At 51.1% G+C, this 26,711-nt stretch overlaps 1 protein-coding gene across 2 annotated transcripts; it reads right to left on the bottom strand.

Moving 5' to 3' along the window:
- Positions 1 to 3,248: 3,248 nt before the first annotated feature.
- On the bottom strand, positions 3,249 to 26,517 carry Slc37a2 (solute carrier family 37 member 2). Of its 2 annotated transcripts, XM_076576025.1 has the most exons (19): positions 26,342 to 26,517; positions 15,087 to 15,168; positions 14,574 to 14,667; positions 14,405 to 14,483; positions 13,044 to 13,179; positions 12,574 to 12,650; positions 11,641 to 11,807; positions 11,095 to 11,132; positions 10,667 to 10,819; positions 10,250 to 10,340; positions 8,147 to 8,209; positions 7,716 to 7,801; positions 7,051 to 7,099; positions 6,826 to 6,899; positions 6,513 to 6,591; positions 6,290 to 6,387; positions 5,998 to 6,062; positions 5,732 to 5,787; positions 3,249 to 4,308 (listed from the first exon to the last, which is right to left on the bottom strand). In XM_076576025.1, exons 1-18 carry the CDS (start codon positions 26,515 to 26,517, stop codon positions 5,757 to 5,759), a joined length of 1,638 nt encoding a protein of 545 aa, XP_076432140.1. In that variant the 3' UTR covers positions 3,249 to 4,308; positions 5,732 to 5,756. The 2 variants fall into 2 exon arrangements, with proteins under 2 accessions (XP_076432140.1, XP_006991236.1); XM_006991174.4 differs by lacking the exon at positions 5,732 to 5,787.
- Positions 26,518 to 26,711: the final 194 nt, after the last annotated feature.

Genomic DNA, 26,711 nt, shown 5'->3' on the forward strand with positions numbered 1-26,711 from the left:
TGAGGGTAAAGTTCCTTTGAAGTACTAACATTGATAAAAACAAATGACAAACACGTCAGCCCAGCCTGTGGCTTAGCCAGATGTGACACTCAGCTACAGAATAATCCGGAAATGTGCCAATTATCCTGAATGGGATGTGACAATTTAGGACTGGAGAGGACATTTTATAGCTGATAGAACGGAACCTTTTAATCTGTAGGTGCACCCCGACCCCAGACTTGGGAATAAGTGCATGTCATTCATGCAGAAATGAGTTTTTATTCCGTGTAGCGAAGACACCAGGTATTTTTCAAGGTGCACTGTAGGCATTTATGCCGTCATGTTTCAGATCTATAAAATAGGTCGTTAGTGCCCCCTCTCCACACAGCAGGCACAGACTTGGGGGAGTCACTCAGCAAAGGGTAGGCAGGAGCCAAGACTCAAGTGAAGCAGTTTGACTCGGTGTTTAAGCCCCTGACACCCTTGTATTAGACTACGTGTCCATGACGTACGAACAGGACAAAGGGGACCAGATTCAGACAGCACAGATCCACTTGAAACACACAGAAGCAGCAGCTAAGTGTGGTGAGGAAAGCCGAAGTCTGGAACTGGGCAGGAGTGTGGGGCAAGCAGTTAAAATGTACTTGAAGATGTCATGGATGAGCTCTGACTGGGCAGGTCCGTGCGGTTAGGGATACGAAATGGTAAAACAGCCAGTAGAGGGAGCAGAGTTTGCTGAAAGGATGGCTGCTGCTGTACTAGATACTGTATGGCCATCCCCTGTATCTGTGTTAATCTGGGGATTACACACACACACACACACACACACACACACACACACACACACACACACATACACACACACACAAAGTGGTGGATATGTTTGCATGTGAAGGTCAGAAGTTAGCCTCAGGTGTCGTTCCTCGGGTGCTGTCCACCTTGGGTTTTGCTTGTCTGAGATAAATGCTCACCAGCCCGGAGCTTACTAAGTAAGCTATGCTGGTCGGCGGCTAACAAGCCCCGAGGATCTGCCTGTCTCTGCCTCTCAAGTGCTGGCTTATAACTTGTCACCATGCTTGGCTTTTTTGCATGGGTTCTGGGGATCAAATATGGGTCCTCATGCCTGCACAGCAAACACTTTACCCACCGGGCCGGCTTCCCAGCACTGGGGGTTTCTTGTGCTGTCTGATGCTTCTGTCTGTAAGTTGGTCATGCCCCGTTTTACACCAGTGATGTGTATTAGTTTCCTATTGCTGCTGTAACACGTTACACACTCCAAGTGGCATAGAACAATGCACACGTATTACCTTACCATCTCACAGGGCTGAGGGTTGATACTTTAGAGAGATTCTAGGGGAGGATCTGTTTGCTTTTCCCAGCCTCTAGAAGTCACCCACATTGCAGGGCTGGTGGGCTCTTTCTGTCTTCAAAGCCAGCGGTGTAACATCTTCCGTTCTCTTCGTCTCTGCCTCACTGATATTCACAGGGAGCCTCTTGACAAACCATGCCAAGGTCCCTAATCTATAGTCTTGGGTTCTAAGAGTTAGGGTGTAGACATTCTGGGTGGGAGGCATTATACCTACTACAGAACATAGGGCCTCATTTCCTAGCTGGAAGGATGGCCTCCTTCCACAGCCACAAACCCCCTTACTCCCACGGCTTCATGGACAAGGCCTGTTGCTTTTTCTAGGTCTCAGGGCTCCCTGCATCGACCCTCCCCACCCTCGGTCTGGTTTAGTTTCCTCCTCACACCTTCAGTGGGGCCTCCAAGTGCTCATCTCTACAAGAGGCACTCCCCCCCACCCCTCCTCTCACACACTAGCCCAGCCTCCCAGTGGATCTCTAAAGGAGAAACACAAAGAGTTATTGCCTTTTAATTACACGTGCTATTGTAGCATCTATAAGGAAGAACATTTTAAGCTTAATTGAGACCAAATGTGAAGTTAAATTAAATGAATAACTAATTAACGTAATGTTCCTGCATTAGCCCCATGTGAGTGCAGAGGCCTGAGAGAAGACAGGTACTGGGACTCTGGTGAACAGACTGTGCCCAGAGCTGGGGGGTGGGGGGAGAGGGGGTGCAGACAACCTGGCCTGGCGAGTACAAAAGGGTGCATTTGCAATTTCCCCCAGCCTTCTTCATACACCTGCAGCCTAAGCCCTCACTTCTGAAGCCCTGCTCTGGGCTCCCACAAATCTTTTAAAGCTTTCTAATGTCTCTCTTGCCTGCCTGGAGTGCATGTTTGTTCAGGCTCTGGTCCTTATGCCTCACACAGGAAGGCTTGACGAGATTCCTATTAGCTCCTCCTGTCTTCCCTGCCTTGTCATACAAAGCCTGTGAACTCTGCCTTCAGAAGCTGTCCCATCTGAAGCCACCAGGGTCACCCCTATCGGCCCTGTCCCATCAGGTCTGGACTTGATGGACGGTGTAGCCCTCAACTTAGGTCACTACTTATCTCCATGCCCTCTTTGGCTTGTATTCTTTCTAGTCTCATGTTAGGTTTCATCTGCTAAGGAGACATGGGCAGCGAGTGTGATCTACACTTATCTCCCTACACTTATCAACGCCACGGTACAAGGAACGGTATTCTTGTTCTAGATGAGGAAACAGGAAGAAGATAGTCAGTAATGAGGCTGGGAGGGAGAAGACTTCCAAGAATCACTCCTTCAACACTGACCTTCAAGGGATGGTGGGGAGGAGTCTGCAAGTCAGGAGAGCACGCAGGCTTCCTTCTCTAAAACAGAATGGCAACACCTGCCCACCCTGGACTCTATCACGGGGTGGTATCACCATCTAGTGGTCTTTAGAAGTAACACAGCTTCGCCTTAAGTTTGCCCCTTCCACAGAACACTAGTTTAAAATCCTTTCTGGTCTAGAAAGTTTATGAACACTGAGCAAAATACCATGTGTCAGACCCTGTCTCCTACCAAGTCCTGAATATAAGAGGCTCCTGACTGACTGCTTCCTGCAGAATCAAAGTGAGGATCAGGCATACGAGCTTTATATTTTACTGCTGAGGCCAATGTGTCTAGCTAACACACTGACCAACGCAGCCTCCTAGTACATGCAATGACTGTATCTTATATGGGGATCTAGGCTCTGCTGTATTGCATGTGTTATCAATGTCATGAGTACGTCCTCTGGGAATGCAGCTGTCACAGCTCCAGAACACCAATCTCTTTGGTCCAGGAACACTTCTTCACTGCCCTCATGAGCCCCACAGCTGCTGCTATGCCAGGCCCCACCAAGGATAAGCACAGGCCACCACTGGCAAAAACAAATCTGTATTGGTGCTGATGGGCAGCTTAAAAGTCAGGCGGAAATGCCAGCAGTCAGCCTGGCATGTCATGATCTAGGACCCAGAGTGGAAGGAGCATGTGCATCAGAACACCAGGTAAGAGGCGGGCTGCAAGATGCCTCCAAGCAACTGCCGTGGAGTGGAGCAGTTACTTGGATGGATCAAGTGGTACACTCGCTTCTTGCTTAACTCGACATCTATGCTCAGTGTTAAGTCATTTTCGGATCCATTTCCTGTTCATTCCACAGGAGGGCTGCCAGGCAGGGAGCACCCAGTGCTTGACACACACCGGCATTTTCAGTTGTGCCCGACACCCCCAGTCCTCACAGCACCGACCCCAGTGTCTTCATCCACTGAGGCAGCTTCAGGGTGAGGCGGGGTGGGGGGTGCTGGACTCTGAGGATGGGGATGCTCAGGAGTGAGTCCCCCTCCATCCGGCACTCACGGCAGCTCCCTCGCTCCACTTTAGCCTCGGCTCTGCAAGAGCAGTGCTAACGCTTCAAAGTGGCTGAGTTCTAACAGCATCAATGGAGGGCAGGTACGAGGGGCCCACTTGGGGAAATACATGAAGACCAGTTCATGGGCAAAGGGACAGAGAGAGGCCCGGTACCTTTGGAGCAAGGTGAGATGCCCCCATAGATACAGGCCGATTACAGAGATTATTTATAATTTAACGTGGGAAGGAGATAGGCACCTTTTCCAGGCCTTGGTCCTTGCTTGGAATCCAAATAAGCAAGAGTCTGAACATGTCTTCCCTTCTGGTTTCAGCCCTATCCCTTCTGATTGTGGCTCCCTGAGCTCCAGGCCTTGAAATCTTCCATTTTCCCAGGCCTGGTGCTAGGCAGTCCCTTCCCATAGTCTTCTGTGCCCTTAGTGGCAGGGTGGGTTTGGGCTGAACTGGTTGGATCAGGAGGCTTTGCCTCACCTTGTGATGGAAGTTTCCAGTCTCTTGCTCATAGGGGAGCACTTTGGGTCCCCAGCAGAGACCTCGGTGCTGCTCTTCCAATTGAGGCCTCATATTTGTTTATATCTGCATGAACAGGACAGAAGAGATGAAAGAGAAAGTGAACCACAACTTAATAAGCTTCTGCCTTTCATGTATGCTGTCCGTAATTAGGGTTCCCTTTGACTTCTTGGGCAGGCACTAACAAGCCAGAATAATATGGAAAACAAAGTGTTTCTGCCACATGTGGCCACTTTACAAAGCATCAAACCACGTAAGCCACCTTCTCAGAGAGCCTCAGACCAACCCTACCAGGTGTCTGAGGGAAACATCCCCATTATGTTCAACAATGCAGAGACTTTGAGGAGTTTGCCAAGGTCTTAGAGGTCAGTGTGCAGAGAAACCAAGAATGTCCAGGGACTTGAGGTTCTCAGCCTAGAGCACTCCCCGTTCCAGGAAATCACTGCCCATTTCTTAATGGGCCTTCCAGAAAACCAGCCTGGGAGAGCTGCAGTGCCCACAAAAGCCAGCTATCCCCACAAACCCGGGTTCAGTCTTCATCCTGCCAGGCCCGGCTCCTCACCTCAAATGAGAACACCTGCCTCAAGGTGGCTGAGAGATGAGCTACAGTGGCCAAGGCTGGCCTCCACTCCAGCTCACTACATACTTTCCCCTCCCTTTCTGCTTTTCTTCCTCTTCCAGGCTCCCTTCAAGCCTAGCCCAGAATGTGGGTGAAAGGAGATCAGTCACACTGTCCAGCCCCGTTCCCCTCCTCCAGGGCAGGACACAGGACAGACCCTGTGAACGTCTCCACGTCCAGTACTGCTTCCTACTTTCAACTTTGCTCCTTGTATGAGGCCTTCTTAAAGTGGAAGTACTTCCCCAGATACTGTACAGGTTCCCAGACCCCCAGAGCAGGGTTCTTCACTTTACCATCCAGCCCAGGTCCAGGCTTGGCCAGCTCCTTCTTAGTAAATACTTCTGCTAGAAGGACCGCCAGAAAGGCCCCAGGGACAGTCGCCCAATCACCAGCACCTCAGCCTCTGGCCAGCGCCGACTCAGTCACCGACCTATGCGCCTTCCATACCCACCACCTCTGGACACCAGGCAGAAACCACACCGGACCAGCCACTTGGATTGCAATTTGTTCCAGAGGCTTTGATTTCATAGTTGCCTTTTTCCACACACCCCGGGCAGAGGGGGCAGGTGGCTTTGATTTCTGATGTTTAGGAGGCACCTGCAGCTCAGCCTCGGTTCAGAGAAGAAAGGATTCTGTATCTCTGCCCCCTTTGCCCTACGGGTGTGTCCAAAGCCCTCTGTAGCATCTCAGGTCCCCTGAGAGACACTTCCCAAGCACCATGCTCTGACTAGCTTGAATCTCCGGGTATGGCTCCCAAGGAAACAGAAAAAGCTGGTTGGGGTTCGGGGAAATCACACACAGGAGAGGAGAGGATTCACATGCAGCCCACATTCTGATGGCGGATTAGTCAGACTTGAAGGAAATACTCACAAACTCACGGGACTTGAGGAAAAGACTATCTCGGGTGGGTTAGGGCCAGACTAGAGCTATGGAGACACACGGGGACAAGAGGGGAAAGGTCAGCAGGTCTGGGGTGGGAGGGGGGTCCAACAGCACATCAAGGCCCAGGAGCTGCTTCGGTAAGCGTTCCTGAGGCCCAGGATGGACCAGCACAGACGGAGTACAGAGTGACCGAGCATTGGGTAGAGTCCCAGAAGTGATGTTAGGAGCAGGGCTTCCACTGCCAGGGAACTCACCCGCTGCTTCTGCTCCGGGACAGCTTCCAGGCCAGGATCTCTTTGTACACCAACCTGCAGAGGAGCTGTGGGGAGTTCAGGGCAGAGAGGGAAGGGAAGACACTGTGATCTTCCAGGCTCAGCTGATCCATAGGCCAGATGGCTGAGAAAAACAGCGTTCCCCACAGGAAGACATTCTGAGCAAAAGGCAGCTACCCTTGACTCACCACCCCAGAAGCCCTAATGTTTTATGCCAGAGTTCCCGTCTGGAGACATTCCCCAGTAGCCAGCCACAGACCCCAAGAACTCTTACCAAGCAAGCCAGGACATCGGCAGAGATGAGCATGTAGAAGACGTTGTTCCAGCCTGTGGGGGAAATCAGCCCGGCCAGCAGGGGCCCCAGAGCCGCACCTGTACACAAGAGTTTCATGAAAGCAGGATACATACCTTCCCTGACCGCCTTGGGCAGTGCACCTAGGGGTCCACCCAAGACAAGGCTGGGGTTCAGCTGCCAGGAGCCCAAACCAGTAACAAACCTATAGAGCCAGTGCCGTCGATGATGGCCGTGACAGTGGAAAGGGCCTTGGCGTTACCCTTCAGGCTCTCATGTGTGCCCTGGGGAGACAGAGGAGGGCGGGACAGCCCACGCTGAGCAAAACCACTGGGTAAAAGTAGCATCACGAGAAAGCTAACTTGAGGAGGGTGGTGATGGGGTCCTGGGGTTGAAAGGAAAGAGCCCATGGAGGTTCTACAGGACAACAGATGAGAACGGGAGATGGGAAACTGGACTTGTATTCAGAGCCCCTGACCAAGTCCTCAGACTGGCCCGATACCCAGGAGTCCACTCACCAGGTCAGCAGAGACCGCCGTAGTGATCAGTGCATATGGGCCATTGACCAGGACCCCACAGATAATTAACATCACTGGGAAGACAGCAGAGGTGGTATTCTTAGAGATGAGGGGCTGGGTGCAGCCCCATGGCCAGAGCAAGCAACACTCCCTGGCCTTGACCTCACACCCACTTCATGGAGCTCCCCAGGCAGAGCCTCTCTAGTGATTCACACCACCTCTCACCTATGGAGCTGGCTATTCCACTCTGGCCAACGTAGTTGTACAGGAACATCTGAAAGAGGAAGGAGACAGTTGAAGCTGGTTTCCTCTTGCTCGGCTAGACCAGAGTCTGGAATGGCCGCCTGCTCTGGAATGCCACAGATCACTTCCCTCCTTGTATATCCAGACTTCTCAAGTCTTTGTCCCAGAAATGGATGTAATTTCGAACCATGTAATCTCTAATTTCCCTTTTTTTTTTTTTTTTTTTTTTTTGTTGTTGTTGTTTTGTTTTGAGATGAGTGTCATGCAACAAAGGCTGTCCTGAAACTCACTCTGTAGCTGAGGAAGGCCTTGGACTCCTGATTCTCCCTGCCTCTACCTCCCAGACATTGGGATTACGGGCATGTACCACCAGGCATGGCTCTATAATTTCCCCTTCCCCCAAAAAAGTCTTCTCTTATGTCAACCTCTTTATTGTTCCTTGGTCAAAACATGGAGCAGCTGGTGTCCCTCTTTTCACAGGGCCTGGTCCTCTGCTGACTCTCACCTCTCTTTCTCCACATGTGCCCAGGAATACACGTGCACATATGTACAGAGAGACAGCTATGTATGCACATGTAGAGATGGACGCACAGGTATGTGGCACAGACACCTGATCACAGCGGATGCACTCTGAGATTATAACGTACCATGGGAGCAGCCAGAATCAGCATGATGCAGCAAGTGGTGGCCCTGCTGTTCGTGTAGTCACTGATGAGCCCTGCCATGATGCCACCTGGAACACACGCTCACTCACACACTGTTGCTGACACAACCATCCTGTTCCTCATCTGCTGCCCAGTTCTGTCCCATCAGCCTGCCCAGTGCTGGCCTGGCCTTAAGAAAGACCATCTCTCTCTCTGCAGCCTTCCCCCGCACCCATCACTCCAGGAAACCAAAGCACAAAGATCATCTTTCTTAGGCCCACCCAGCCTCGCAGGAGCACAAGTGAGAACATGCCAAGAGCCTTTCTTCTCTGGGGCCACTGCCCAGATCATGGCCTGCTGTCCCTTCTTTCTACACCTCTGCAAAGAAGCAAGCAGGAAAGACAGCCTGCCAGGACAAAAGGACAGGGGCTCACCTATGATGCCACCAACATCGAAGAGTGTGGATAGGTCCCCAGCCTCCTTGGCACTGAAGTGAGCTATGGAAAACACAAAAAACATGATCGGACACTCAGGGAGGCTGGGGCAAAGGTCCTGAATGCCACAGCTGGAAGGGTCCCTGTGGGACATTAAATGGTCCAGACCAAGGAAGAAGCTGAGGGCCCATGGCCAAGTGATTGGCCAGGGCCACAGGGTGAGTTCGCAGTAGCTTGGGATATACTCCTTCAGGCTCCAACTCCTAAAATTCCCTCTTTCCCTGAAGGATGGCCTAGACCTTTCAGAGCAAGGTCTCTCCTACAATCCCAGTGTGCCTCTAGCTCTTTCTTCTGGAGTGTAAAGTTCTGACTGAGCTTTGGCCCAACCACCCATTTCTGATCTAGAAGCAACCTCTACAAGGGCTCTTCCTAGGGAGGCCACCTTAGGTCTGTGCTAATGCCCACAGCCACAGGAGACCTGCAGGAAGACAGGGACCCTGGCTTTAGAAAAGGGGAAGACCCAGAAGCTTGACTTGTAACTCCACCCTCAAGGCTGATTCATACCCTGAAGTCAGCATCAAAGCCACAAAACAAAAGGTCACAAGGCCTACAAAAGTGCCCTAGTACTCCACCAGTATCAGGGAGAGGGGCCCCTCATTTAGAGCTATGGGGCAAGCTACAGTTTGAGACCTGGTGACTAATCCCCATAGTTTCCTGGTCTCCCATTCAGAGTTAATGTGTGTGGGGCAGGAGAGCCATTGTTCCTTTCTAGAGTTGAGAAAGAGTGAAACAGCCCCGGGTGAAAGGTCCTGAATAAGGGATGGGGCTCTCAGAATCCTGGGGGTCAGGGAAGCAGAACATGGTGCTTTTTTGGTGTGTTACCCATCAATGGCAAGGCAGAGACTCTGAGCAGGTAGAACTCAAACAGTGAGTTCTTTCCTCTTTACATCCTTGGGTAGGGACAGTGGAGAGCAGCCATTGCATGAGGCAGCTCTCCCAGTGTATCCCAGAAGACCCCAGTACAAAGACATCACTCTCATGGTGGTCCTTGGAAGAAGAGCATTGGAGTCTGGAGTAAGAAAGCTCACACAGCCTGTTCCTTGAGTTGGAGGTGTTCAAGGCAGACTTCTGCCCACCTTTGGGCCAAGCAGCCCACACACAGACTGGATTGCAGGACACAGCTTTATTCTCCTAAGGTCCAACTCAGCTCCAAGGGGGCAAATGGCTGGAGACAGTGCATGGGGCTCAGCATCCTACTTAATGAAGTAATTAGGCAAATCTTCCAACCTGCCGGGTGGTGGCTCACACCTTTATTACCAGCCCTCGGGAGGCAGAGCCAGGCAGATCTCTGTGAGTTCGAGGCCAGCCTGGTCTGCAGGGTGAGATCCAGGACAGGCACCAAAACTACACAGAACCCCTTGTCTCGAACCCCCCCCCTGCTGTGGGATGTTAATGTATGTCCTGTGGGAGCCCTTCTTGGGTTCCTTGTGGCGTTACCCAGCAGGTTTGCATAGAGGATGATTAGGACCATGGGCCTGAGTGCAGGTGTCTGAGATGGTCTGCACTTGGCTGTACTAGGGGATGGTCTGTATGTCAAGTTGCTCTGATTGGTCAATAAATAAAACCTGATTGGTCGTGGCTAGGCAGGAAGTATAGGCGGGACTAACAGAGAGGAGAAATAAAAGAACAGGAAGGCAGAAGGAGACACTGCCAGCCACCGCCAGGACAAGCAGCATGTGAAGATGCTGGTAAGCCACGAGCCACGTGGCAAGGTATAGATTTGTAGAAATACGTTACTTTAAGATATAGGAACAGTTAACAGGAGGCCTGCCACGGCCATACAGTTTGTAAGCAATATAAGTCTCTGTGTTTGCTTGGTTGGGTCTGAGCGGCTGTAGGACTGGCGGGTGACAGAGATTTGTCCTGACTGTGGGCAAGGCAGGAAAACTCTAGCTACACCCCCCCCCCAAAAAAAAAAATCCCAACCTAAGAGAGGCTCAGCCTTTCTTAGTTTGTGTACCAGAATCAAACCCAGGTCTGGTGTCCTCCCTGCAGCAGCAGAGACCCCTTTTCTCGGCTCTTCTTTCCCTTGGACTGACTCACCCACATTGGAGATATACAAGGGCAGCCAGTAGAGGAAGGTGTAGCTGACCAGCTTGGCAAAGAGCAGACATAACGAGAACTCGATGACACCCTGGGCGGCACAAGAGAGGGCACAATGGAAAGGTACTCAAGAGACCCCCGATCCAGTTGAGGTCCCACAGATAGGACAGCACTCCCCCATGACTATGATCACGTCCATACAAAGCGACCTCAAACAGACAGCCCATCCTAATGGCAGCGATGTGCCTAATGCTTCATGTCATGTCAAGACAGTCCTCCTATACTGCTCTTCCCAAGCAGCCATCCTACAATCTGTGCAGAAATTCTTGAAACCACCTGCCACCCACATCCCATCCCCTAATAAATGATGGAGGACTCTAGAGACATTCTCTTCCCTTCATTCCACAAACATCTCACCGGAATTTTGAGTGCCCCCAGAAAACTGATGGCCTCCGGCTCAGTGCCCTGCTCCTTGGAGGAGCTGACTGCAATGTCCACATTACTCTCCCTATGGGAATAGGGACCATTGGCAGGATCCTCGGGGTTGTCTCGTTCCTTCTCCGGGTCACCCTGAGCAAAAGAGAAGATCCTTCCTTGTGGGCAGGGCCACTTACCAACCTTCTCTAATGGGAAGGGTGGCCCAGGTAAGCGGTAGGGGCACCCATCCTGGAGGTGGTGGTGTACATTTCTCTCTTGGGCTGGCAGGCCCGTCAGGTTGTGGGGCAGTTAACCCAAGAGCCCAACACGGTCTGTGGAGTCACTAATTGGCCCCTCCTTCAACTCTTGCCCTCCCATGGCCAGTTCGTGTGAGGCAGTCAGGGCTAGGGCTGGGATGGTATATTCACATGGTGCTGAGGAGGAGTGCAATCCACATCTTCTGGATCTGAGGGGAAAACAAATACCTTTCTGAGAAGCTTGCCAACAGGTCAGCCCCTTGCTTTGCAGTGGGTCTAAGGGGCTAAGTTAGTGCAGAGTTAGCCCTACACGTCCCATGTGGCCCCCAGCATTAAGGGAGCAGGCTTTCTAGAGCAGCCTGCCTCTTCTCGGCACTGGCATGACTGCTCTTGGATGAGTAGCAATTTGCCTGGCCTTGCCAACTCAGGGCTGTCAGAGAATGGGGAAAAAAACAGTAGCCGTCTGAATGTAAGAGGCACAGCCCTTTAGCAGAGCACCCACTATAGACAAAATACTTAAACTACATCGTCCCTCTTACACCTTCAGAAATCCTTGGGAACAAGTACTACTGTCACTTTATAGATGAAAAGGAACAGTTTCAGGGTCACAAAGCTAGTCCGTTCAATATCCTGAACAGCAATGCTCACAGAATATTTTCCAGCTGCTTCCTCCCATAAGCATCCCTTAGAGCCCGGGGGTGGGAAGGGGCCACTCACATTCAATAAGAAAGAGGAAAGTGACGATGCCCATGATAGCGGTGATGATGCCAGGCACGATAAAGGACAGGCCCCACTGCTGGTTCACCCAGACTCCAGCAATCAGGGAGCCCAGAATGTTGCCCACAGAAGTGTGGGAATTCCAGATGCCCATGATGAATCCCCGCCTGAAGAGAAGGGAAGGAAAAGGGATACAATAGAAAAAAAATCCCCCACCCAGCCAAGCTCAAAAGGCTGGCTGCCTCTAGCCTCCAGCTGTACACACAACTGAGATTTTCAGAGACCCCAGAGGCAGTGCAGAAGCAGCTCTGGGCTGCTGTTAAGCAGGTCACACACAGCTTGGAGGTCCCTTGCTGTAGCCAGCCCCTGGGCAAGCACAGATGGGAACTCTGACCATGGGGAAACCATGACCCTTCCATTCTTCTCTTCTGACCCCCCCCATCAGTATCACTCTAAAACAGTAGTCTTCAACTGGGCATGATTCTGCCCCTGAGGGGACATCTGGAAACATCTGGAGATTTTCAGTGGCCATGACTTGAGTTTTGTTACTGGCATCTAGTGGGGAGATGCCATGCTCACTGCAAAAACGGTGTGTGGGGCAGCCTCCGGAACAAAGAGCTGAACAGTCAGACCCATAGTGCTGAAGGGAGAAACTGAGGCAACCTCATACAAAAGCCAGTCCAAGAAAACAGCGTTATGGAGCCCTTTTACCTTCAATCAAAAAATTATCATACACCTGTTATGGGAAGCATGCCTGCTCTATGGGTTAAATCCTAAAGACGAGAAGAACGGCACTCCCCATTAGCCCCAGAGATGCTTCTTCTCAGTGGGTGAGACCCAGCAAGAAGACACATTTTCTAACCTGGTCTGAAAGTACTCTGGACACCACCCCCTCCCCTCGCTGGGCCCTTCCCACCTCCTTATCACACTCACTTTCCCTTTCCAAACCAGTTGCCAACGCAGGTCACCACAGATGGCCAGCCCGTGGTCTGAACAAGTCCGTTGCAGATCTGTAGGAGATGGACGGGAAGGTGAGAGTGAGTTCACCCACCCTGGGTAGAGGAGGTTCAGCGTCACGGCTGAGGAGACTTCCACACCCTACACTCCCCTCCTTTGCACATCCACACACAATGTCATGAACCGGCTTCTAGCCCAAGATCATGGGAGCTGAGCCCGGCCTTCCCATGCATCTGAAGCGGCTTCTGTGCAGTGACCGAGGCAGGCTTACTGAGCCAGTCATGCATGACTTTGGGGGAACAGGGCCCAGAGTGGGGTGACAGAAAGAGTCTGGGACTGGAGCAAGGAGATCGAGTTCCTGTCCGCTCTGGCCTGGGGGTAGCCAGGGACCTCAAGGGACCTCTCTTTGAGGGGAACAAAGACCCAAGTGCAGGACAGACTCATACCTGGATAAGCACAAAGTACCAGAGCATGTGGATGTTCCAGAAGTACCCCAGGCCAAAGAGGGAGGTGAACAGGCCACTGAGCACCATTCCAGCTGAAAGGTAGTAACGGAGGGGCAGCCGCTCCCCAAAGATCCCACTGGAGGAAAGGACAGGAGTGAACTCCAGGTTAATGCCATGTCCACTCTACCACCTCCCTCTCCCATCCCATGTTGCTGAAGCCACTGTGGCCATGGTTACCAGTGATGACCTGTGTCCTTCTGCATTCCAAGACTGACTCCAGTCCTCACTTCCAAGGCTGCTCTGCTTTATCTGACACTGCTCTGACATTCTGCTGCCCATGTCGATCCCTGTTGGCTGATCACTCTCACTTTCCCCCTTTCAGCACATCCCATGCTCCAGGGCCATAGTCAGACTGCCTTTTGGGTACCAGTACTTGGAGGGACACTCAACACTATAAATTCTAAATTCTCCCTCCTTCTTTCACCACAGAAGCCTCTGAAATGCCAGCTGTCCCCAGGTTCAGCAGCTCAGGCAGCTGTCACCGTGGCTTATAACCTTGTTATAACCTGTCTTGTCCACTTCACGCCTACCTCAGCTTCTCCCTCACACCTAGCTAAACTCCTCCATGGTTCTCCCCTTCCACAGCCAGGCGCAGGCCCTCTGCAAATGACCTTATCCTTCAGCCCTGTCTCTTGCTGTCGCTTCCTTCAAAGCTCCCCTTCTGGTAGCCCTGTGAGGGTTCCAGCTGCACTCCAAGCTGTTCCCTACTGGCCTGTGTTCACTGGTGCCCCCCCCCCCCCGTGCCCTTCCCCACTGCCATGCCCATGGTTCTTCACATTTCAGGGCTCATCCGGAATGCCTTCCTTAACTCCCTGTCTTCAGTCCCAGCTCGCACTGCATGATCACCCAACACGTCAGCAATGTTCAATGAGCTGCTAAGATAAGGAAGGGTCTTTCCCCTAGGTTGTGAGCTCCTCAAAGGTCACACCCTGCCTTGTCCATCTGTGACTCCTGGCAGCAAGGTGGCTAGGTGAGACCCACACTGGTTGTATAATTTAGACAGCACTGTGTATGCTCTCCTTTGGAATCTACATGTCTAGGGCTTAGAGGACCTGGTCTATACCCACCAATGCTTCCTGTCCACTAGGCAGAGGAACAGGGTGGTGACCACAGTGAAGAAAGGAGGCTGGCCATGGGCTAATGAGCTGGGTGGGGCCTTGGCCTCACACCCACACCTAGGTACTATCAGCTTTCTTGCCTTAGCCTGCAGCCCCAGGTCAATCAGGAGAAGCAGCAGTTATGAAGCATCTACCCCACCCCACCCCCACCCCCAATGGGCATAGGCTCTGCCTTTCTCTTACCTAATAAACATGCCAATGGCATAAGCCACTAGGAAGGCATTGTCCACAGCTCCCAGTAACTCCTTGTAGTCATCTTTGTCTGAAAGCAGATGGGAAAGACAAAAAGTTGGCCGGGTGGCTATCCCCACAGGGAGGGCGAGTAGAGAAGAGTGATGCACCCTGTCCTTACCAAATGGACTCCAGCTGCACCAGGTGGTATCATTGGGATCGTGGGTGTCATTGCCGGGTCTGACCAGCTCTGAGCAGTTCTGGTGCAGGCGGCTCTGGAAGGCAAAGGAGCACAGGGGTCAAGGGTCATATCATCCCCTGGAGCCCACTCAGCCCAGAGAGAGGCAAGCAACCTGCTACTCAATCACAAGCACCACTGCTTCCCACCACAATCCATGCTTCCTCCCGCCAGCACTTCCTCCAACAGGGGTAGGTGGCCATAAGACGTTCAGGAATGGAATCCACAGAGCCTGAAGCCTCTGCCTTCCTAGCTCACCCACACCGAACAACGGTGCTGTCTGGAAGGTGAACTTAAAGGGCACATGTGGGAAAACATTGCAGGAGGGTTGCAGGAAAGAGCCACCAACAATGGGCATCTGCCAGGTGGAAGGAGCAGTTCCGGGGACCAAGGTAAAGGAATTTGGAAGGCGATTGCCCAACATGTCCTGCAGTCTCCCCTACCAAGCAGCCTCACCTTCACAATGCTGATGGGCTTTCTGGACATGTGATAACAGGCATAAATGAGGAAGGTGAGCAGCAGGATGAAGCCACGGAACCTGGAGGAGAGAAGAGCAGCAAAGTCTCCTGAGGCCCAGCCACGGTATCCTCCAGACCTCAGCGCCAACGTTTTCCCCTCAGGCTCTCTTCTAGACAAAGTTCCCAGGGCACAGGTCAAGAGTGTCTAGGAGCTAAGGATCTCTGTTGGAAGCACCTCCCCTGTTTCCGCCACCTTTTTCCCAACCCTTAGCCCTTCTAGGGTCTTACTGAGGCAAGGCTGTCTCTGTGTCTGGATATGAGGAACAGCTATGGCCACAGAGAGTTGGAATCATTTTCTAAATGTCAGAAATGATGGGCATGGGGTGGAATTAAAGGGGAGGGTCTGTCTGTAGAGTGAGGTCCATATTCCCCTCGTGCTTCGAGGACAGCAGACTTGGTCCGGACTATAGGAAGAGATGACTGAGCTGGGACAGCTGATGGCAAAACCTGAGTCCTCTCCCTCATGGTCCCTGGCTCGTCAGTTCCCCTGCACAGAAAGATTATTTCCTCTGTGGCTCACATGTCCCATGTGCCCTCCTCTGCCCTACTTCCTAATAGATGTGTTGGCCAGATGGAAAGAACTGTCTAATACAAAGTCTCCCAAAGTTTCCACTGTACCATACCCACTTCACCTCACCCAAGGGTCTAGGGAGGATCCTGCAGTGCCCTCCTGAGTCACCGTTTCCCCACAAGGCATCAGCTGAGCTGAATCAGCAACCAGGAACCAGGAGGTATATGGAAAATAGATCTCAGAATGGGGCTGAGTGTACAGCTCAGCAGTAGGACACATGATTAGTATGCTTGAGGCCCTGAGTTTCAACCCACCAACAAACCAACCAACCTGGAAGAAAATGTCAGACATTGGAAGAGGACTCAGTGCCTCAGCTCATTAAAGAGAAGGGTGGAGGGAAAGGGCGAGCAGGCCCTGGATCCCTCATCTCTCTTGGCTCCAGGAACCTAAGACAGACACTGGATGCTCACCCTGCCCTATCTGGTAATCTGCCTCCAAACTCTAAACTCACTTCCCCCAAGCATGTAATTAAGCAACACAGGCCATCTCTTGTGAAACAAAAGGTGTTTCTGCAAAGCCTTAATTGAGCTGAACTACCAAATCCTGTCTCACTTTGTCCTGAATTTTAGTTTCCTACCTGGACATCAGTTTCTATTCTCTCCATGGCCCTATATTTTTTCTTCTAAACCTTGGATGGTGGTGCATACCTGTTGTCCCAGCACTCAGGAGGCTGAGGCAGGAGGATTGGGAATCTGAGGCCAGCTTGGGCAACATGAGACCCAATCTCAAAGCATCTCCTTGGCTACTTGTTCCCAAGGTACCTGTGTCAATTACACAGGTCTTCTAGGGACTTCAAGGGAGCCAAGGCTACCCCCAGGTGCCTGCCTATCCCAGTGATTGACATCAAAAAGCTTGACACCAAAGTTTTCCAGGTCTACCAATTGCCAATATGGCTGATTCCTAGTTCAGGATTTCTAGAATTCTGTTAGAGAGAGAGGACCCAGCTAGCCTAGGCAAAGAGCAATGGATGGGCAGGAACTGCAACCCTATAGTTAACTGGGCTGTTGCCTAATCCAGGGAAAAGCAGACAGTTTTGAGGGACACCTCCCACTCACTCACCAGGTAAGCCTTCTGCCTCTGGCTTCTTCTATTGTACGTGGATGATAGCATCAGCCCTACCTAGGTCACTCATCCTGGTCCCCGGGTACCTGTGGTATATCACCTTTAAGTGCCACACAGCTCAGCTTCTGTGACCACTATCTTGGCTGACCACGTAGAGGAGCCAGGGTCCTTTGCCAGGATGTGTGGCCACAGTCACAACCTATCAGATCCTATCTGGTTCTGAAAGATCTTTAGGAACTCGGGTCCCACTGTGTCCCCTGAGATCCCAGCAGTGATGAGTGATGAATACAGACCCTAGTGTCACCTGGGAAGTCAGGCTGCACCTCAGCAGACACTGCAGATGCCTTCTGGAATGGACAGAAGCAGCTGTCCAGACCCTCCCCCTTTCATCTCGATTCCCAAACTCCCACACACCAGGAGCTTCCAGAGAGGAAAGTCCAGCCCATCTTTCCCTGGCTTTCTCCCATCTGAGTTCCCAGATGTTCATCCTTATCTGCTCCATGGCCCTTTCATCCAGAGTTCCATCCCTCCCAACCATGGGTAGGAAAAGCCATCGCAGAGAACAGGCACATTCGTGTCCAAATCTACATCCTGATATTCTTGGGAAAAACAAGACTGCTTTTGCATCCACGCATGTGCCTACCCTGTCACAGGCACCACACTAGGGACGTCACAATCGCAAGAGGAATGGGAAGAAAGATCGGCCTTCTGGAGCTCACAGGTCAGTGGGGGGAAACAAATATGGAGAATTGGGGCGACTGTGCCATAAAAGCAGAAAGCCCTGTGGGACAAGGAAGCACAGGGGGGACACTAAACCCAGTGGGATGGAAGCGGTGTCCGGAACGGGAGACCGCTTCAAAATCAAGCAGGAGATGGCTAAGTCAACCAGGGCTGGGGGTGGGGGGTGTGCCAGGCCACGAGCAAGAGCGAAGGCAGAGGCGTGAAATAACAGTGCCGGTTCGGGAACATTGCGTGGCCTAGGATATCTGGAAGGGGAGAGAGCCAAGCACAGAAGGAAAAGTGGCTGGATGAGGTAGGGCCCTGTGTGCCAAGTAGAGTTTGGACTATCTCCTGAGGAGGACTAGAAGCCGTCAGAAGGGCTGGGCTTTCCCAGGTGAGGGTGCTGTGGATACGAGCCAGGTGAAACCAGGGAGAAGGCCCATGTGGGCTTCCTCACCACAAGGTGGTGCCAGTCCCTGTGCCTTTCCATCCTGTCAGCCACTTCGGGGTGCATGGCAGCCTCACAGGATGCCCTAGGTTTCAAGTTCACGTCTATAGGGGCAAAGAGTAAGGACTTAGAATCAGGCAAAAGATGGTTTTATTCCCCAAACCTGTTTACTCCTCTGAGAAGTACTTTTTCCAGCTTCTTTACAGAACTCCTGACAGCCGTTTGTTACAGATCTTAAGCATCTCCGACACGCCTGGTTCTGTTTCAGGTTAGCACATGAAGAAGATCCCGAAGGACTAGAGGCAGCTCTCGCTGCTAATACAAGGGGGAGTTTGGGCCTTTATTCGCCCGGCAGAACTTAGGAGGCCATCAGCCCCTCCTCACCTCTCCAGGATGCCTGAGTCTCCTAGGACACAAAGTCCTGGGGTTGGTAGTGCCCTGCCTTGTTTAGGATGGGTGGGAGGGAATCTGCAACATACAGCAAAGTGATTCTGGATAGCTGAGGTCTTCCTGGGGCAGAGAGGAGGATTAGCCAGTCCATACTGGCATTCCGACCTGTGATTTTTTTTTTTTTTTTTCTTTCAGACCTGCAGGGGCCTGCCCAACCTAGATTCCAACCTCCAACGAAAAACCTGACCCCTAAGTCAGCAGGAAGGACAGGACCTTTGAGAGCCAGGCTTCCCTGGCTGTGCTGCCCGGTGTTTGCCTGACACTTGACTCCTCTGGGGCTTCCTGCCTGGCCTCTAAAGGGTGGAAGGTTAAGCTCCAAGTCACAGCTCTGGCTGGGCCCCAGCCTCCTTGGAGCCAGCCAGGCCTCCGACTAGCCAGGCTCTTCTCAGGTGTTCATGGAAAGGGCCCCAGGTGCTGCCCTGCAAAGGGGCCCAGGAACATGGGGGTAGGTTAAGGGTGGGGCTAGACTGAGGCCACAGATCTGAAGCTCACTCACAGGCCTGACAGGTGAGGACTCTGGGCGGGGCAGGACCTGCAGGTTTCACTTCTCACAAGCCCTTCCCTCAGGACCCAAGAAGCCCCAGAGGGGAAGCAGGGAGAAGACTTGCAGAGGCATGAGGCTAGAGATGGCCGTCCTGGCGCAGAGCTGGGCAGGGCAAGCAGTCCAGGGCCAAGGAACACGTCGGGGAAGGCCCTCAGACCACTCCACGTGGGGCTAGCTGCCCCATGGCCCTCTGAGGCTTTTTAAGCAAGGGGTGGCACTTCTTAGAGTCCCACCTCCTCCACTAGATGGTGGTTACTGAATAACCAAGTCAGATAGAGGGGGACCAGCTATCTCTTAACTATTAGCTGACAACCCAGCTCATTCTTTCCCAGCACCTAGATAATAGCTTTATCAACTTCATTAAGACTTTGCACTAAGAATGATTCTGGGCTAGGAACAGAGAACAATTTGTCACAAAGTAGCAATAGATAATGAACAAACACCACCCTTAAGTACCCTGTTCACCACCACCACCACCACAAGCTAACCCGACCCCAAGAGCAGCCTTTGATCTCCAGAAGGGTGGAAACAGACCCCTCTCCTCAGTCATCCCTGCTCCTTGCCTCCTCGTCCTTTGCTCTACAGACAGGCTTTTCTCTTGACAGCCCTGACCATGACGTAGAGACGATGGGGTTTAAATTCGGTCATTAATCGCCACCCCTGCTTCAACCTGGGACAGCCTCGAAGGCCAACATCAGGATGTGGCTGCAGGTGACCTTGGCACTTCCCCCAAGGAAATGAACCTGGTGATCTGTTCTTGGGTGTGCCTGTTCTGGGGTCAGCAGTTCTGAAAAGGATAGAGGGCTGGGTACAGTAACAACCAGACCAGGGTCAATGCGGACTTGCCACCACCCTCACCCTCTACCAAGCCCTCCACCAACACCGGGAGATAGCCTAAAGGGGAAGGGCCAGCCAAGAACAGACCCAAGGGCAGAGTCCTGGGTCATGCCTGCAGTGTACACGAGTGAGCAGGGCCAGGCCAGGCTGGGAAGGCCTCTGAGGAGAAAGCTTTCTTGGGGCAGGGATCAGGCCCATGGGATCCCATGCCTCTTGTCCTCCTCCTCTAGCTGGTACTGCTCTGAGAGATGGAGATGATGTAGGGCTCAGCAAGCTCACAGGTGGAAGCTCCACTCTTCTGAACAAAGGCTGCATGTGCAGCAGGGATGGGGGTGTGCTGATGGCCACAGAGCTGTTGTCCTGCCCAGGGAAATAGGATGATGGCCTTCCCTTCAGGACCCTCAGGAGGCCTGGGCCCAGCCTCGCCCTCACTGTCTCCTGAGCATGCAGAACTCAAGGCCCAAAGCCTAAGCTAGAGGTTATGGAAATGGTGATGTCGCCCCCCCCCCTACCGACAATCAGATGGGGGGGGGGTTGTCTGGCTTCAGGACTCTACTGGCCAGCTCTTCTAAAGCCCACACACTGGCCCCCTTCACAGCTATCCTGTTTGCCTAAGTGACTCCTTGTGCTGCAGCTTATGGTCCTGTCCATTCTCTCTAAGTACTCGGGGCTTCCCTAATTGGCTCTCTTCTCAAATATGTATTCCTCTTTCCTGAAAAAAGACCATCACCTTAGCCATATGTTTCCTCTAGAATGTTCTGCGTTCCTGTGGCTACTAGACAGTGGTTTCTTCTCTGGGGAGGATCTTGGGGCTCAGCCTGACGTCCACTGGATCCCCCTGAATGGGACGGACAAGAAGCACGGGGTTCACGGGCCTGTTCGCTGACCTAAGGTAGCTTTGGTGCTTTGTGCTGGTGTTTCGGTGGGACTGCCTGACTCTGACCTCAGTGAGTACTGGGTACAGCGTGACTGAGAAAGGTCTCCCCCAAACCACACGGACAACTCCACGCCGTTCGCTGCCTCCTAGACCAGTCGGCACAGCTTGGGCAGACAGCACCACTCAGTTCGGTGGGGGTTGGGGGGTGTCATGAAGGTCTGTCCTTTAAAGAGGGAAAGAGGAAACATCAGGGAGAAAAGGGGAAGCCCAGAAAGCAGCTGCTGTGAGCTGTAGTAATCAAGACGTGGGGGATGGGCCTCGGGATCACATGCTGGGTGACAGGGAGGTGGGTTAGACTCCTGCATCCCTGCAGTCACTCCTTTTCAGGGCAAGACAGCCCTAGCCTCCCCAGCTCTCCCTAAGCAGTTCTTTCTGCTGCCCCCATCAAGCACCTCTTTGCAGGAACCAGGAAAATAAGATGAGAGACAGGAACCAACTGAGACTCAGATCTGATTCCGGCCCTCTGGCTGCAGAATAGGGAAAAGGGACATCAGGCTTCAGCCAAAAGAAGCTGAGTCTTCATTTCTGGTTCTGCTAACTAACTGTCACTGTTTGAGCAACTTGTTTAACCTCTCAGGTCTCAGGTTTATTTTTAAAATAAAAGAGAAAACGGCCACACAAGATTGTCACAAGGACTAAAAAATACAATGGGTGCACAGGTATCTGACACGGGCAGCATCTCTGGGTGTGTGTTTGGATATTTCTCTGCGCTCTCTTCCTCACCAACTCCACAGCACAGAACCATCTGTCAGGCCTTTCGTTGTCCAGCGTCCACGGGAAGGTTAAGGTATGGGGAAAACACAAACAGTGTGGGAGTCCTCAGCTCCTGCTCCTCCTGTGAAAGCTATCTCCCTCCACACCCATTCCTGCTGGGCCAGCTGCAGCGTCACCCTGCTCCCTCCTCCAGGTCCTGAGTTTCTCCTCCTTACAAGGCCCCAGGAGATTCACCCAGCTCTGTAAGCAGCAGCCACAGTCATCTCTCTGGAAAGATGCCCGTGTTGTCCACTGCCCCCAGGCATGCCCATGCAGATATGGGCACAGAAGGCAAGGAAGCAGGCAGGCCCAGGGCTAAGGACCCCCTGGGTGTTTGGTGGCTCAGCAATGCCATGGACAGGCTGTCTAATCAGTCCTGACAGGGTCTAGAGTAACTAACGCCTACTGGGTGCAAACTCCACAGACTCTGATGGCCTCCACAGACCTGGTGCCGCCTGCTCACAGTCCCACTCGAGAGCCTGCTTTCTCGCATGATGCTCCCACTGGCTGGAGTACCTTATAACCAGCCCACAGACAAGGACTGCCAGAGTCACTGAACTAAAGGTGATCTCCTCCCAAGGGGTGAATCCCATCTACAACAGAAATGCCAGCTGCCTAGCAAATCCCAACTACACTAGCCCAAGTGCTTTCAAAGGCTTTCTATTTACATACCTATCACAAAGATAAAGAGGCTATCAGCTTGAGAGTGGGGGGCATGGGAGGGGCTGTAGGGAGGGTAGCTGGGAAAGTGATAATTATTTCAATTAAAGTTTCTGGTTTTGTTTTGTTTTTCGAGACAGGGTTTATCTGTGTAACAGCCCTGGTTGTCCTGGAACTCGATTTGTAGAGATCCGCCTGTCTCTGCTGGGATCAAAGGATCATCATGCCCGGTCAAAAAAAAAAAAAAAAAAAAAAAGCTTTTAAAAAAGAACTAAGTAAGTGTAAAAATCAAGTTTCTCATTAAATATCAATGCCCTGAGATATAAGTATTGCCATTTTCCTTGTCTAGTTAAGGAAATGTAGCCTCACAGAGATTAAGTGATTCGTCTAGAGCCAAATGACAGTGTAATTTTTATTTTCCACTCACATGATCATCAGGAGTACAAGGGGAAGACCAAGGACTAGGAGTCAGACAGCCCGGATCCAACTCCAGTACAGCCTTTGCCAGCAATACAGTGCTGGACAAGCTACATCCTTTTCTGTATCTTATTTTACCAGTGTGTCCCATGGAGGAACTAAACTAAACTAAACTTTCATTAAAAAACAAAACAAAACAAAAAAACCAGACAAACCTGGTACAAAGGAGTATGGAAAGCTTATAGAATGTCAGTCAGTAGTGAAGCTGCTTCTGGGCTGAAGGCAGGGCTGGCACCCATCCGAAGACTCCATTTAAACCTTGCAGCAATCTGATGAGTGGGGATTGCTGTTATCCTTAGTTCACAGGTGAAGAGTTCAAGACTACCTGTTATCTTCGGTCTATTTCAATGCTCTCCTTAGGCCCGTGTGAAAGAAACGTGTGACAGAGTTCATTTCTATTTTCTTTCACACTATATGGCCTTACTGTGCTGTCTCCACCTCAGCTTATATTCTGCTTAGCACAGGAAAACTCACTCTGTAGACCAGGCTGGCCTCGAACTCACAAAGATCCACCTGCCTCTGCCTCCTGAGTGCTGGGATTAAAGGTGTGCGCCACCACCGCCTGGCGCATGCTGCTTTTTGTTTGTTTGTTTGTTTGTTTTTAGAGACAGGGTTTCTTGGTGTAGTTTTGGTGCCTGTCCTGGATCTCACTCTGTAGACCAGGCTGGCCTTGAACTCACAGAGATCCACCTGGAGTGCTGTGATTAAAGGCATATGCCACCATTGTCTGGCTTAAGAATGTATTTATTTTTATTTTATGTGTATGAGTGTTTGCCTGCATGTATGTTTGTGCACCACATGTGTGCCAGTTTCCCATGGAGGCCAGAAGGTATCAGATCCCCTTGAACTGGAGTGAGAGATGGTTGTGAGCTGCCATGTGGGTGCTGGGAATAGATCCTGGGTGCTCTGGAAGAGTAACCAGTGCTCTTAATGGATGAGGCATCTCGCCAGCTCATCTCAGAATTTTTGTATGTGGTATTTCTCTTAATGTTTTTCCTCTCTAAAAAAATGTGTTTGTTCATTTTTATAAGTTGACCACTTACCCTTCTGGCAGTCTCATTTGGACAACTTTATACAGTAGAGGACGGTTAGAAGACTTCTGTCTAGAGAAGCTGAGTTCCAGGGATTGCTAAACCGAGATGTGGAGGACCAGCACTAATCAATGGCACAGGAGTAAGTAAACTGTCAGTGACAGTCACTTATGCTGAAATGTTATTACAGCACTCCATTTTCAGGATGCCTGTATAAGGAAGACCTTTTCCTTTCCTCTTAAGTGATCCATAACCCATAGCAATTTCATAGGCATTGTAGTTTTTGTAAGCCGAAATGCAGAAACTCTGAGTCTTCTTGTTTTACAGGGCGATGTGGTTATTTGTGAAGCTTCCATAAGAATCTCTTCTTTGTTCTTAACGAGAACAGATTTAGAAGTGCTGGTTGTGTAACCAAGGACTTAGTTGGATATTGTACTTGACAAGGATGGCTATTTAATAATAACTAACTATATCGGCCCCTTAGAAGGAGCTAGGGCTCACTGTATGGCATCAATACTAAAGAGCACTCCCAAGGAAAGTGGGTTTCTGAGTTCCTTGTCTTAGAGGTAGAAGAAAGTCACTCAGTTTTTTGGGTCTGAAAGTCTTAGGATATTTAGGGGACCTACTGAAAGAGGGATCTGCCCAAATCTATAGATACAGCAGGTAAAATCTGGTAAAGACAGTTTCTCAACATCTTATCTCAAGGCAATAAATAGTAAAATGACTATAAGAAAGCAGCAAAGCAAGAGTGCCTATGAAATACTGGAGCAGTGGCTCAGCCTGCAAAGCGCTCCCTGCAAAGCTGAGCATCCTCCTCAGCACCCACATGCAGGGCCTGGCATGGTGGCTGCGGCCTCTGCGCTCCCAGGGCCGGGAAGGCAGAGACAGGCTAGAGCTACCGAAAGCTCTGTGGAGCTGAGTAGTAAGTTCTGGGTCTCAGCAAGAAACCCTGTCTCAAAAAATAAGGTAGGATGGCTTCTGGAGGACACCTGAGGTTGACCTCTGGCCTCCACAGGGACACACATGCATCACCCACCAAAGGAAAAAAACTATACATACCTACACACACACACACACACACACACACACACACACACACACACACACACCTTATTTTTTTTTTAAAGACTCCTTCTGAAAACTTCTAGCAACACAAATTTAGCATGACCTACTTGGTTAATTAATACCTTTGCTGTACATAGGCAATGAGATTAAATCTAAGGAGGCCCACTTTATTGTGTGATCAAAAGTTTTTCTTAGATATTAAAAAAGTCGAAATGGAGTCTATAAAGAAAACAACGATGTATTGAAGAGAGGATACTCTCCAGGTTTTCTGAATCTGGCTTGTCATGTATCCTGACTTCAGTTTTTCTTGACATTGAGCTATTTTGTTCTCTGAAGTGGTAGCTAATGGGTAAGTCTTGTAAAATATGTCCATCAGTGAGATAGCTTCAAGAGTCTTAATGTATAAATGAGTTTATTTGTATTATGCTTTTAAAAATTGTAGTAAATATACATAGCATAAAAAGTCATTTCAATCACCTTTAAATGTAAAGTCGGGAGCAGCAAGCATATTCCATTGTGCAGCCATGGCTGGTAGCCATGTACAGTAAACAGTAACCCCCACTGCCCTCTCTGAATTCTCTTTCCCCCCAATTACCACATCTTCTGGCTCCTTCATTATGAGGGAGACATACTCTCTAACACATGCTCATGTTAATATCCTTATCAGAGTCATTTTATATCTTTCTGAAAACACAAAACTGTTTAATAGTTCCAAAATTTAAAAGGACCAGATAAACCATCTAAAGGATATTGTATGTGATGACTAGCCTGATTGAGAGGGCTGGAAACCAAACACTTTAAAAACAGGCCAAATGGATTACACTCTAAGTTAATCTGCCCAATCTAAAGGTGACCCTTAGTTTAATTTGAGAATTTAGGTTTGGCAATGCTATGTCATCTCTTTTTCAAAAGAAGCCAGTAACTGACTATTTTGTTAAGTTTTATAGTTTATAAATGATGGCAACTAACAAAATTATCTTTAACTCCCAGGTCTCCCCCAATGCTATCCCCCACCCCACCCCCCACCCCATCCATCAGAGCAAATCAAACACTTTCCTCCTGAAACCTTTCCTCCCAGCAGATGGGTGACTTTGTGGTCATGAGGACAGCTGCCAGCTCACGATTTTAAGGGTAACCAGCCAGTCTTGGGAGAGCTCTGCTCCCAGAGATCTCCCCTAGCTAGGTACCCTGCGACTGGAACGGTGCCCCCAGGCAGGCTCCCAGAACCAGTGATTTCTGTCTTCTGTTACCTAATCCGATCAATAAAATAAACTAGAACGGGGCCTAAGCTCCCTGGCCACCTTGATATTGTACCACTCCCTAGGTTTCCCACGGGCAAGTTCAGATCCCCTAAGTGCTCCAGTAAGAGTTGGAGGTCCTCTACAGGTGCCTGTGTTTGCAGACACCGGCGATAAACCGGAAAGGATGAAGACTCACCAGGGCCACACATTAGTCTGGGCTAATGTGGAATTAACAGATCTGTGCTATTAACCTTCCACGCCTGCGCCACTCAAGGAGCCGGTGCCAGAAAGAGCTAGAACCCCTTCCCCCACCCCAGGGACAAGCAGAGACATCAGCCATCCGAGTGTGAGTGCGTCTCTGAGCGTCCCGGCAGCCTCCCTCCCCAGCCCTGCTTACCAGCTGTCCCTAGAGAAGGCACGGAGGAACCAGACACCCGGAGCCAGGGAAGACCGCATCTTGCGTGGCCGGTACCTGGAGCTGGGACGACGGAGGGTACGGAGCCGGCAGAGTCCCCGACACTGGCGACTGTGGTTTAAATGCCCCGCCGGCTGGCCCGCCCCAGCCAGGCCCATGGCCAGAGCCCCCGCCCCTTGCACCCGACCTTCCTGCCCTCTGGGTCACAGCGAGCGCAAACCTCGGCCATCTCTCTGCACTCGCTAGCAGTTGTTTGCTGTGTACAATCACTTGTTTTCTCAAACTTTCTCTCCGCGTCAGAGACCGATAGTCTGAGTTTCCTGGGGCTCCTCTTTCTGGTCTGTGCTTTTCC

The sequence above is a fragment of the Peromyscus maniculatus genome, chromosome 7 (assembly GCF_049852395.1).
Source record: "Peromyscus maniculatus bairdii isolate BWxNUB_F1_BW_parent chromosome 7, HU_Pman_BW_mat_3.1, whole genome shotgun sequence".
NCBI lineage: Eukaryota > Metazoa > Chordata > Mammalia > Rodentia > Cricetidae > Peromyscus > Peromyscus maniculatus.